Source organism: Pagrus major, chromosome 15, assembly GCF_040436345.1.
Source record: "Pagrus major chromosome 15, Pma_NU_1.0".
In the NCBI taxonomy this organism is placed as follows: domain Eukaryota; kingdom Metazoa; phylum Chordata; class Actinopteri; order Spariformes; family Sparidae; genus Pagrus; species Pagrus major.
The window spans coordinates 22,033,543-22,046,129 of record NC_133229.1 but is presented as its reverse complement, the minus strand read 5'-3'; the positions used below and the strand labels follow the sequence as shown (position 1 = coordinate 22,046,129).

At 41.3% G+C, this 12,587-nt stretch overlaps 1 protein-coding gene across 1 annotated transcript in view; it reads left to right on the top strand.

The window, feature by feature from the left end:
- Positions 1-12,252, top strand: part of ccser2a (coiled-coil serine-rich protein 2a) — a 57,801-nt gene extending 45,549 nt beyond the window's left edge. Inside the window, exon 10 of the mRNA XM_073482053.1 lies at positions 5,685-12,252. Coding sequence (XP_073338154.1) covers positions 5,685-6,410 — 726 coding nt within the window. The 3' untranslated portion in view covers positions 6,411-12,252. The remainder of the gene's footprint in view (positions 1-5,684) is intronic.
- Positions 12,253-12,587: the final 335 nt, after the last annotated feature.

The window sequence follows — 12,587 nt, the reverse complement described above, 5'->3', positions numbered from 1 at the left end:
GTCTTAATTGGGCTATCCATACTCATTAACAATGTGTTTATGCATGTGAGTGTGTGTTTTCTATGTTAGCATGCTCCTGTGTGAGAGAGTGTGTGTGTGTGTGTGTGTTCCGTTACGTCATGCCTTTTGTCCTTTGTGTTTTTCTCTGCGTAGGGTGTGCTGCCCACCCCGCTGCTGTCCCCGTGGCAGGCACAGCACCAGGTCTTGACCCGTACCAGCATGCCCCAGCGCAGACAGAGTGAGTCACTAACATCCTTTGCAAGCTCTCTTCTCCATCGTTTCATAACACAACACATCCAAGGGATCTGTAAATAGCCTGGAAAAGTTTAACTTTGTATCTAATTAAAACTACTGAAATAGCCTTTTTTCCACTATGCAATTACAGGACTATTTGTGCTGGATGTCTACTTTAGGATTAATTTGTAACAAGATTAGCAACATGCAAAATAGTTTTTCTTGTTGGTTTTACTGAACACAGTCTGACTTCTTGTCCCTTAGCAATTAATTATCTGCTATCCTTTTCCGATGTTGCCCATTTATAGCTTCACTTCCCCTCTTTTAGCTCTATTTAGTAAGAACCAGGCTAATTTGCTGACTTTCTAAAGCCTGCAGATACCTTTACTTATAATCCTGACTTTACTCCCCTCCTGTTTATAGACATTCATTCAAAAATAATTTATCCTTCAATAAAATAACTTGAAAATATCAATATTTGATACCAGTGGAGGGTTGTCAGAGGAGGGATTTGTCACTGTAATGCAGCGTTCTTCAATCCTGGTCCTTGGGGGCGCCGTCCCTGCATGTTTTAGATTATTCCAAGCCCCACCACTCTTATTGAGAACTTAAAGGTCAGCCCACCTTGAGAAGTGAGCCTCAGAGTTGTTGCTAATGGTACGTGTTCACAAGATCCGTCGTTTTCACGCTTCCAATTCATTGTCTATGCTTGAAGCTGTGCAGTGTATTCTGGTAGTGGCCAGTTATGTTTTGAGAGACAGGGCTTTATGCAGATGAGTGGCGTCGGGTGTGACGAGCTGCTTCTGGAAACTGAATGGCTTATTTCTCGCCTAAATTGTCTTCAGAAACACATTTTGCTGAGCTATATTTGTAATGTAAGATAAAGTTTCCAAATGAGTTGCCACATTGGTGCGGTTGGAAATCCCAGAGCATATGGCACGCAAGTGGTTCGTCCAGTCAGGTGCAGCCAGTGAGTGTTTGCATGGTTGTTGGAGTTTGTAGCCTGTTTTGTCAGGTGTGCAAAGCTGGGAAGTGTTGAGTGCTTTCCTGTTAAACGATGCCCCTGTGGACACGTACCATAACTCTGTGGCTAACCCTCTTCATGGCTTGGTTCAGGTCTTGATGAGCATTTATTCATCGACGAAGAGCCTTAAGTTCACCACTAGAATGTTACTGTAAACTTCATACTCACTGTCACACCCGCACTCTCTACTTTTTCTCTCTCTCTCTCTCTCTCTCTCTCTCTCTCGACTGCACACTTTCTTCCAATACACAAACAATTCAGATATATTTAATATATCCATAACTTCAAGTAGGAATAGCGTCAATTTACTGTTTTCATTGAGAAAGACAGCTCTGCAGAAACAATGACAGAGCAGCACAATCTCACCTATCTCAGTGAATCTCAGTGAGTATTATGCTGTGCTGAAAAGTAGTGAGTAGGGGAGGCAGGTAAAGAGAATGACAACAGGTAAATAGACTTCAGAAAATGTGCTTATGTGAGAGACTGAAGGGCAAAAAAAAAAAGATAAAGAAGGGAACAAAGATGCTTTGTTCCTTTGATCTATCCCTGTGGGGCTCAGCATTATATCATGAGGGGAGGTGAAAATATGTGACACAGGTGTATTTTTTTTAGTTTATCTCAGGTTATTTCCATATCAAGTGTTTACACATCAAGTGTTTACATACTTATTTTGACAAGTAGGTGAGTACAGCCCAGCAGTCAGTCAAAGGAAATTTTCTTTCTACCATTAGATTGCACTGTCTAAATAAGCAAAACACAGAGTATCAAAAGAACGTCTGTACAGTGGGAGAAAAACAGTAGAAGGAAAAAGTAATGACATTGAAACATACCAAGATATAACTGGTATGCAGTCATATTTTCATATAAGACAGAAACTAATGATCTAACCCCCACTGGGAGCTCTGGCTGTAAACCAACCAGCAAGGAGTTCTTGTTAGAAAGGTCTTCACACATGTTTTGCTGAATGGATGATGCTGTAATTATTTTTGCAGTGAATTGGTTTGTTTGTTGAGCTCATGTATGATCTTTTCTTGAAAGCATGGACTGGGTGCTAATTGTGCATTTAAAATGTCTTGACCCAAACAAGTGCCTGTTTTACATGTCTGTGCCTCTTACTACATTTCTCTATTTCACTTTCTCCTGCACCTCCTTCTCTTGCTGTCTATTAACCCTTCTTCTCCTCATCTGTGTATTCGGTCAACAACCTGAAACTGAACCTCCAATGTTCTCTTCTACCTTTGCCTCTCCGTACATAATGCCTATGACAAGGAGTGGAGCACCTAGTGCAGTACTTCTATGACACAGCGTGGTACAGTAACCCTTTCTTTAACATGCAGTCAACATGCTAACCCCAACTCCTGCACGCTGGGCTGGGGGTTTGGTATCATGTGACAGAGAAGCATGCCCTTCTAAGTCTGCGTTCGCATGTTTTTGTTGGATTTTCCGTTGTTCTGTGGTCTTGAAACTTTCTTGATTGAGGTCACAGTAATATTGTTTTAGTTTTCATATTTTTCAACTCTCATTTCCTGTCTTTTTTTTTTGGATTTTTGAAAATTGCTTTACTTTGTTTTCTCGGTTTTGCATTGGTGTCTTTTAATTTGTCATATCATTTGTTTATCATATTTTGTATAGAACCATTATGCATGCATTGGTAAATCTCTGTGTGGATTTGTTTTTCTATATTTTTTCTTCATTAAACAAGTGCTTTATTGTTCAAGATGTCCACCTTCAAGGATTTGGATCAAGTGTTTTGAAAGCAATAACTTTTAAAAAATGCCTCTGTGGTACTTGATGTGAATGCATATAACTGTCGTGAGCAATCACCTTTATTTGTTATTCCCTTAAAAGAATGATATTATAAAAAACATAATAGCTGGAGCATTAATTCTTTTTGCAGCAGAAAGCTAAGGCTTCTGTTTTTCATGTAATTGCGTTGTATATTTGTGATGGCATCATTACTTATAGCGTGTGGTGCAGTAAAGTGACACCAGAGGAGAAGAGAGACAGGGTGATTTTATGAGACAGTTTCAATAATTTTATCAGACATGATGGTTGTTGACTCTCACAGCCATTAGCTAAAGATTGTACAGATTTCAGGGATATGAAGCGTTTTAAGATAATCTAGAAAATAACAGCACAACATGCAAAAATACTAATGTAGGCATCAGTGGAACATTTCTATTGCCCACACAGCAAGCAAGAGACAAATCTATGTAATCAAAAGTCCTCTGCTCACTATTCCCACAGCTTACATTCAAACACAATCCAAATCACCATTTCCACAACCTCCTATATTAAATGATACTATGAAATGGAATATAGCTTTGAAATTGAGTGCCACTCTCATCTGCTTATGTGCTGCAATCACATTGTCTTCTGAGATACATAACTGGTATTATTTAGATCCTTTGTTAAATTCTTGCATGTTGCTTCTCTCATCACAGCCATTTTTCACAGTTAGACGGGCTGGAGATGAGGTTGGTCACAGTTGGCCCTAACTTCTTCCAGGTGCCTCAAATTGGTGCGTTTCTTGGTTAGACTGATGATTTTCTGTCGAAGTGATAGCTGTCATTAGTGAGCTGAGATATTTACTTCCTGGCAGAGCAGTGAGGAGCTCAAAATGATTGCTGTTAATTATTAGTAGTGTAGCAGACAGCAGCTGTAGGTGCCAGTAATTATCGACTGTGACCCATGACGTATTTTAAAAAAAAAAAATGGATGGATGTGGATTGGAACATAGTCCTTTATTTAGTTATGAACAATGGGAGTCAGTGGGGAGTCTTCATACTGTATGTCAAAGCTTAAAAGCAACTTAATAACATGCTCTTGATTTGAGTGACAGTCTAATCAGAAAACAACAGAACTGTTCTTAACTATTTTTAAAAGACAAACTTTAAAATCCAAAAACAGCATTTTCGAGCTTGACATCAAACTGAGAGGTGGACAAGAGTTTTGTAATAGGCTAGTGGACGCATTGTGGCAGGGGACCAGGAGATGGAGCTGTGGCCTCGGACATTTACTCCCACTCACATATGACTGACGGCAGAAACAGCTCAGAGCAGCTTGACCTGCACAGCTATAAATTCATATCCTCTGAGATCATTTCACTTCCAACTCACAGCGGGTCTGTTCCTGCTAAGACTGTGTTCATGCTTTATCATAGTTCCACATGTTTCCAGGTGGATTTGACTCTTTCTTTTCCTCAAAGACATTCATGGAAAAATGCCAGTCTTCTGCTTTCTGATGGTAAAAACTGACAGCATCACCATCATTATGTCTCACAGACTTGGATTCAAACCAAGCAGGCTAACATAAGCAATGACATAAAGGATCTTTAAAGATGTTGAGGGTATATGCTGTTCAGAAAATGAATTCATAGACTGTATAAGATATTCATATAAAGCTCAATATTGATTTTTCTTTTCTGATCCAAGCAACTCTCCTCTGCTGGAGGTTGTATGGACTAATAAGTACTGCTGGCCTTGTATTTGCTGCTTATCGGGAGAAACATGCTCCAGAATAGTTGTATAAAAAAGTTATTTCATGAAATTATATAACATTTGGATGTATAGTGGTACCTCTTGTAGAAGCTAAATTATATACATTTATTTTTATTGGAGCTGTGATGCAGAAAGCACATAAAATCTGTGGATTCTCCAGTGTTAAACAAATAAAGCCTGTGCAGAGAGTGGACGTGAGTGTAGAAACAAATGCTAACTCTGTTAATGAGATTTTGTTGAGTCTGTGCCAGTGAGGTGTTCATTCAACTCTTTTGAAGCCGTGCTTTGTTTTATCGTACAGGATAATTACTGGCTCCTAACTCAACAAATATTGAACATAATGAGCTTCACTAAACCAGTAATTGTTTCTGGGATGATGTAGGGTTGCATTACATCTTACAGGTGTTCACGATTTTGTGTTCACACCTTTTATGTCCCCTGGTGGAGGACAACACCATGGTTGGTCTAAATTCCATGTGGTTTACAGCTCAGCACGTTCTTACACTGGCAGCAGGCATCGCCGCTCTCAGGTGAATGTTTCGAAGCTCTGCAGCAGCGATCACAAAATGACTCAAAGATTTCCTCAGTAGATTCCAAGCGCTCAAATGGCAAGGTTTTCTCCTCTGCTTGTTTTTAAATGCTGAATCAGGGCTTCCTCTGTGACTTTGCCTTTTGCATTCTAGGGATGGTTAAGCAGCTGGCGATGGAAACGGGGTCTGATTTTAAATAGTACATAAACAAGTCAAAGGAAGGCAGAATTTTCAGTTGGCTTTTTGATACGGGCTTTCCCTTGTGGCTGCAAAATATTCCACATGGATCAAGGGACCAGCCATTTCTGGAACATAAAACAAGGCCTGCCTAATTATACACTGACTCTTCCGTTTTAATCTCTTACTAATATAGCTTTTCTTTCTTCTTCTCTGCAGCCTCAAATACTACAGCCTTTCAACCCCTGCCCCAGCGAGCACCTCCACCAGGGAAAACTAGTAAAAACTCCCCCCACAGAGGGCCACAGTGACCTCACAAGAACTAGACCAGAGGAAGGAACCAATACAGATGCTGATTGTCCTCTTGAAGACCTTATGGCCGGGCCTGCAGACCCCGACGAGCAGAGTCATCTCCTCTGCACCCACCTGCACCGCCCAGGCTCTAGGGCTCCACAGGTGGTAAATGCCAGAGACAGTCCAGCATCAGCAGCTCAGTCTACAGCACAGCATGAGTGGAGAGCTCCCGCTGCAACACTGCAGAACTCTGTCACCCTTAGAGCCGACGGTTCGACTTGCCCTCGCATGCTGCAGCCTCCTCGTCTTTACAAGCGCGTGTCTCTCCCTGCACTCAAGCCAGGTGGCGCCGGTGGCTTTGCCTCTCTGAAGCCGAGGTGTTCCTTAGGGCCCCTGGCGAATCGGACCAAGCAGCTGCCACCTCCGTCTCGAGGCCTTCCCTGCTTTAATGCCGGACCTCAGGTGCAGCCTCGAAGTCTTTGTCGCACTTCGCTGCTTCAGCCTCGCAGAGCATCAGAGCCTTGCAGGGATCAACAGGGCACCAAGTCCAGCCTGGAGGAACCCAACCAGGGGACGCTCAGAGACCCTGGGTCAGCCAAGATCCTGATCCCTTTGAGTCGCTCATGCCTCCCCAAGCCAAAGATTCCCTGAGGAGCTGAAAACCAGCCATCAAAACTTCAAACTGGAATCACTCTGACATTTATATTCATCCTCTTCTCTCCCCAGCCATAATAACAGTGTGATTGTTTTAGTGTTTGAGTGTCAAAGGAGCACACACTAAGCTCATTAACCTACACGGACCATTCAGGGACTCCCTGTGTCGTTGACATTGGTATTGTGACGGCTGTATTGTTTCTGAATTAGCATCTTCAACTCCCACCTGACTTTTCGATCGACTGACTAAGGAGCTTATGACAGTTTTCAAATTAAGTGGGAATTTAGGAAGAAGGAATGTATAAATGTCCAGTTTACTACCTTTGCACATGCACGTGAATGCTGCTGATGCAAGAAAAAAGTGTTACCATTCAGAGAAGTCATCGTCTTTTGTAGTACCCGCTGGCTATTATCACATCTTGAAGTTAAAGTTCACTTGTCCTCACACAGCTGTGCCCTCTGACACACAGGTGCTTTTGGTTTTAAACGTGGAGGTGATATGAATGCGACCTTTGCAGCGTAATAGAAGGCTCCGGGGAGGATGGAGGCAAAAACAAGAAGTGGGAAGGAAAGAAAAAAAAATAGCAGCAGAAGTGGAATGGAGGCTAGAGACTGGAAAGCAAATTCGTCAAAGTGCTCTGGAGCTGTCACGACGAGAATGAAAATATGTGTTTCTGTAAATGTGAGTGTGTGAGCGGGTGTGAATGTGAGAGATGAGAGACATGGAGGTGAGGGACAAAGTGGAAAGCAGCCCCACACTGGAGGTGTATATGTATGTAGTTCATTTTGCCACACTTGCATCCTGAATGACCTTTTGACCCCTGCACATATTAGCAAAAGGGGTTGCAGACCTCCTGTGTAAAAGCAGCTGAGATGTAAATATAGGCTTTTATAAAAGAATACCATGCTGGTGCTAGAGATATAATTAGGAGAAACATTACGCAAGGGAGGAATTAGCTTTCATAATGTAGCGGAAAATTTCAGCACTTAAGTGTGCTTAGGTACAATGTAGGCTCACTCATCCAGGTGCAAATACACACAAAGTACTCTGGTTACTTTGTGCATTTTTAGAAAACAATGTAGGGTAAAAGAAAGTATGATGAGAGAGAGAAGACAGCATGTGATAAATCTAATTTCACATTTATTTTTTTCCGAGTCATTTTTTCTTGGGCAGGTCAAGTCAGGTCACAGGTTGTGTTAAGTCAAGTGGAGTCCTCAATTAAAGCAAGTAAAGTGTCAAGTATCCCAATATCCTTTATAAAGAGAGGTACCTGTCTAATAATGATATTTTTGGCTAATTTATCTAACCTGTTTACAAAGTATGACAATGAATTGACTTGAATTTGTATTGTAATTATTGATATTCAGTGAAATTAACTCAAAAACAAATAACTTTATAAAAATGTTTTTATTTCTTCTAAATCAAAACAATTTTTCCTTCTCCATGACTTTTAAATAGTGAAATACTGACAGCCAGATTAATAAAAACTCAACTGAAAACAAAAAAAATGAACCCAGAGAAGTCGTTTTAATCATAGTTAAATGACGAGCATTTAACTTATACCTCCAAATCGAGTCAATCAAGTCATCAAAACAGTGACTTGTATCAGTTCAAGCCTAAGTCACACCTAGAATGGCACTCGGTAGAGCTCATGATTTTTTTTCAGCAAGTTTCATGCATTATTCCTTGAGAAATAAATGAAAATGTCGAAATGTTAAAAAAACTCAGAAAAAAACTCCTGGATCAATCTCTTTATAGGGATCCCTACCAAAAGTTAATGGGGTCTATTCTTGGCCAAGACCCATCCTTTATCCAAGCTACGTGGAAATCTGTTCTGTAGATTTTGTATAACCTTGCTGATTAACCAACCAACAAACAAATGGATACAGGTGAAAACATAACAAGTGAAAATATGACAGGTGAAGAAGGAAATGTCACATATTTCCAGTGCAACCAAATTAGTTACAATGATGTTTCTTCACTAAAACTTAAAATGGCGATCTGCCTCATTTGACGACATCATAATGTGATTTAAGAAAACATAACAAGTTAAATTCAGGTTGAGAAAAGTAACGTTGATTTTAGAAATAAGAGTTTGGGAGTCAATTAAATAACCTGTCCAAGAGGGACATGTGTACAGTCTACACTGACTATTTTGATCATTCTCCCTCAATAACCCACTGACACATGGAAACATCAACTAACAGGGATTCATTAGACGTGTGAAGCTGCTGCCTGGTGTGTGTGTGTGTTTGAGTGTCTGAGCTGTCGCCCCCACACCCCCACCCAAACGTCTCTCTCCTCTCGCTCTCTTGCACATCTCTTCGGGAACATCAAAGGTATTAGCGCGGTATTTTCAGGTAGGGAGCCTTCGGGGCTTTAGTGGTGTTTCTGTGGGAGTTTTGGAGAATTGTGTTTATCTCTCCTTTGCGGAGCCCTTTTTGCAGTCAAACGCTCCCGAAATGTCCCTGAACGGAGAGCAGCAGTGTGTTAAAAAGGCCTTCTGACAGCAACTCTGCTCTCTTCTCTGTCACGCCGCGTGACCGCTTGGTGTACGCCTCTGGCACTGTCCGGTCTACTGCGTCCAATAATGCACCCTACATAGACAGAGTTAGACAGAGAGAGAGAGACACTCACACACACACACACACACACACACACATCCGGACAGACACACAAGCTACATGGACACACATGCACAGGAACTCTGACAAAACTCAAAGAGACACGAAACTCAGAGGGAACGCATACATCACTTCTCACTTCCCGGTGAAGCCACACAAGAGGACCTACATGCGCACACACTTTGAATTCTCCAACAAAGTGCATAAAGGTGTGTTTGTGTTGTTTTGCTAGCTCAGACAAAATGAGCTCTCCGAGTACACACTGATTCATCTGTCCGCTGTCGCAAAAGGAAGAAGGCCGAATCTAGATTACCTTGGAAATGGGCAGAGTCTTGTGTGGATCCATGTGGCTGATAAAACATGTTTACCTGTTGGATGGTTCGACATTGTGCCGAGCCCGCCAAGCAGTCAGCACCGCTGCCGCGTGAAGCCAAGAAAAAACCCATTTCTTTTAATGAAAACGGAAACAGAGACAGAAAGCAACATACGGGGGATGAGAGAGATTCACAGAGAGAGACAATGAGACGGGGCAGGAGGAGAGAGCAACGGATTCGAGATGTCGAGATGAAATGGTGAAGACGCTTTGATCAGGATGAGCTGTTTCTGGCAGACGTTCCTGCTCATGAGTGTTTGTCTATAAAATGTTGTCAAGGATGTGTATAAGAGAGGAGAGCGGGTCAGAATACATAGCATGTTTGTTTGTTTGCACTGTGGTCCAGAGAATAGCCCCATCCCCTCAGCTGTGTCACTCACTGCTTAGTAATGCCAAACAGGAAATCAATGTTGCCCGCTGTGTGTGTTTTTGTATGTGTGTATGTGCGTCTCCAGACACCTCTGGCTGCCAGTGTTTCTCTCTTGGAAGAGTGTGTGTGTGTTCGTGTATGTGTGTGTGTGCAAGAGAGAGAGAGAGAGAAAGAAAAAGAGATGTGTCTGCCCACAGGCCAAAGGCAAACGCATGCCAGGGAAAGCTGGGTAGTGCCATCCTTCTCTCCCTGTGCTGTATTCCCCATCTCCAAATCAATGTCCCTGCTCAGTTTAGCAGTCAAGCCAATCACTCTTGCTAGCCGTGCTATAACAAAACCACAACTGCGCTGAAAACTCTCTGCAGCAACTTCGATCAATTCTAATGCAGGTTACTGTTGACTCACTTTAGTTTGAGAGAACACAAATTATTAAGCTGCATTGCACAAGAGGAAAAGTGTTACCAAAGGGGCCAGGATGTTTGATAACACTCTGAGCGGACTGCATTTCAGCAGAGAGTGCACATGATCTATCTATGAAGAGGTTTTCTTGCAATATAATGCAAATGCACGTCAACTGAGAGACATTAGTTGACTCGTGACAAGGTAATCCACTGATATTTACAAGATAAAGTAGAGTTACTGCAAAATAGGTATGTTCGCTGTTTCAAGCTTTCATTTTTACTTGAAAGAAGCTGTAATCTGCATCGTAGCAATGGATCAAAATCACTATGTACATATACTGTATGTAAAGGGAGTTACTTGTAGTGATAAACCCACAGATACTGGATACCCACCTTAGCGCCTTTTAGCTCATTGTTTTGGTTTTTCAGGCCACAACTTTAGCTTCAACTGTTTTGGTTCATTAACATTAACATTGTTTCTAGATGCTAAAATGATAAACCCAGCAGACACTAATACAGGTAGGGACTTGCGGGTGAGCATGGTGAAGCGTTTAGCAGCCAAAGAGCCAACAAAAAGTCTCTTTGAAGTTAGTGGAGACCAAAAACAGAGCTAAAAGGAGAGGAAATATTTGACTTATATTGTTCAGGTGAACACAAACATGACTCCGAATGAGTTCTTATGCTGCTACCTATCTGTTGAATGAGTACATACTGCAAGCTACTGCCAAGGTGATAATATGTATGATTTACAGCTTGTTTCTGCTGCTCCAAAGTCTCCAGAAATCACTTAACGCAGGTTTAACACCATCATCAGGAGCATTTGCTTCCGAGCAATCTCTGTTGTACGGATTCACAATATGGTAAAAAAAAAATTGCAGTCATTCTTACATTTATGAGGACTGCGATGTGGTTCAAGATTAGTGGGAATGGTAATTTCTCTGTCACAAATGTAATTTTCACTGAAAAACAACAAGGGGAATCCCTGCAGAACTATGCGATCGCCCTTTGCAATTGTGTTATTTTGATTAATTGTGCATCTCTACAATGCATGCTCCTGTTGATAGATTTAAAGTAAACTGCAAAGCTTGAAACTGCAAATATACCTCTACTCTTATACTTGACCTGTGTTTAAGTGTCTTTGTTGTCCAAGCAGCAGCAGACATGGTACAGTCCACTGATGTACTCAAACCCACCACTAACTATCGGCTATTTTCATTAAAGCTGAATTTCCACCTAGACATTTTAAAGTGTTGGCAGATAAAGCACCGCATCGTAGCTGTTCATATTTATCATACTAAAATATGCAAGTTCACTGTGTTGATGGCTAAATAATGACCAGTATCAGCTGCTTTCACTTGTTCAGCACTGTCTCCAGTACACTGTGCAATATTGTTTGAAGCAAAAAGATGAAGGATCGCTATATATTTCTGGCGACCTTTTATGCAAATGAAAAAGAGCAAATTAAGCTTTTTTTTAATTCTAATCTGAAGCACTTTAAATGATGTTAGTTGTTGATGCTGAATGAACATTAAACTGGATTTAAAAGCCACAAAGAATCCATCTGGTTTTACACTATCAGTTATGATTTCTTGATTCTTTTTTGTGTGTGTGTGTCTCTGTTTGCAAAAACATATTTTTCTAAGATGTGAGACAGCAACAAAGGTGGAACCAAAAGTCAGAGGAAGGTGTTTTGGCTGGTCTTCTGTTGGAGCTTTGTAACCTGTTTTCTTTAATAAGTTGTTTCCGCCAGAGTTGCTCGCATGTTAGACCAATAATCTCAAGTGAGTAACTGTAGGTCTAAGGCGAAATATTACAGATCAGAGCGAGGACGGTGCTGTGCCATCAATGAAAGGCCGCAGGTGGAAAGCACTGATCCTACAGCGGGAAGTACGACTCTCAAAGTCAGTGCTTTTCATTGATCTGGATTGTAGACCCTCGCCAAAGCTCACACACAAACTGTGTGCTGCTGATCTCAAGTTCAAGATGAAAGAGAAACCTCATTCTTGGTTTGTTTTCCATGTTTTCACTGTCTACTGGTTGTATTTCTGTGGAAATAAAGTATGATTGTGAAACAAAGATCGTTTTGTCTGATGTTTTTATATTTTTAAGAGCACCGCTCTTAATTCTAACTCACGGAGGCTATTTCACCAAAATTCAACCACTGTTGAGGCCCCTAAAATGCTGCTTTAAGGACTTCAAGTCGCCAAGATGTACTGAGATGACAGTTGTCCACAATTTATTTAGACAAAACATGAGATGTGAGATAGACTTGGATCTGACTTGAATGCCTTATCCTTGACAGTAAATGTCTCAAAGCAGAGGCTTGCTGTTGAATAAATTAAACCAAGCGTCATTATTTATCTCTATTCATTACAAACCATGCTGCCTCTGTACACCTTGCGTAT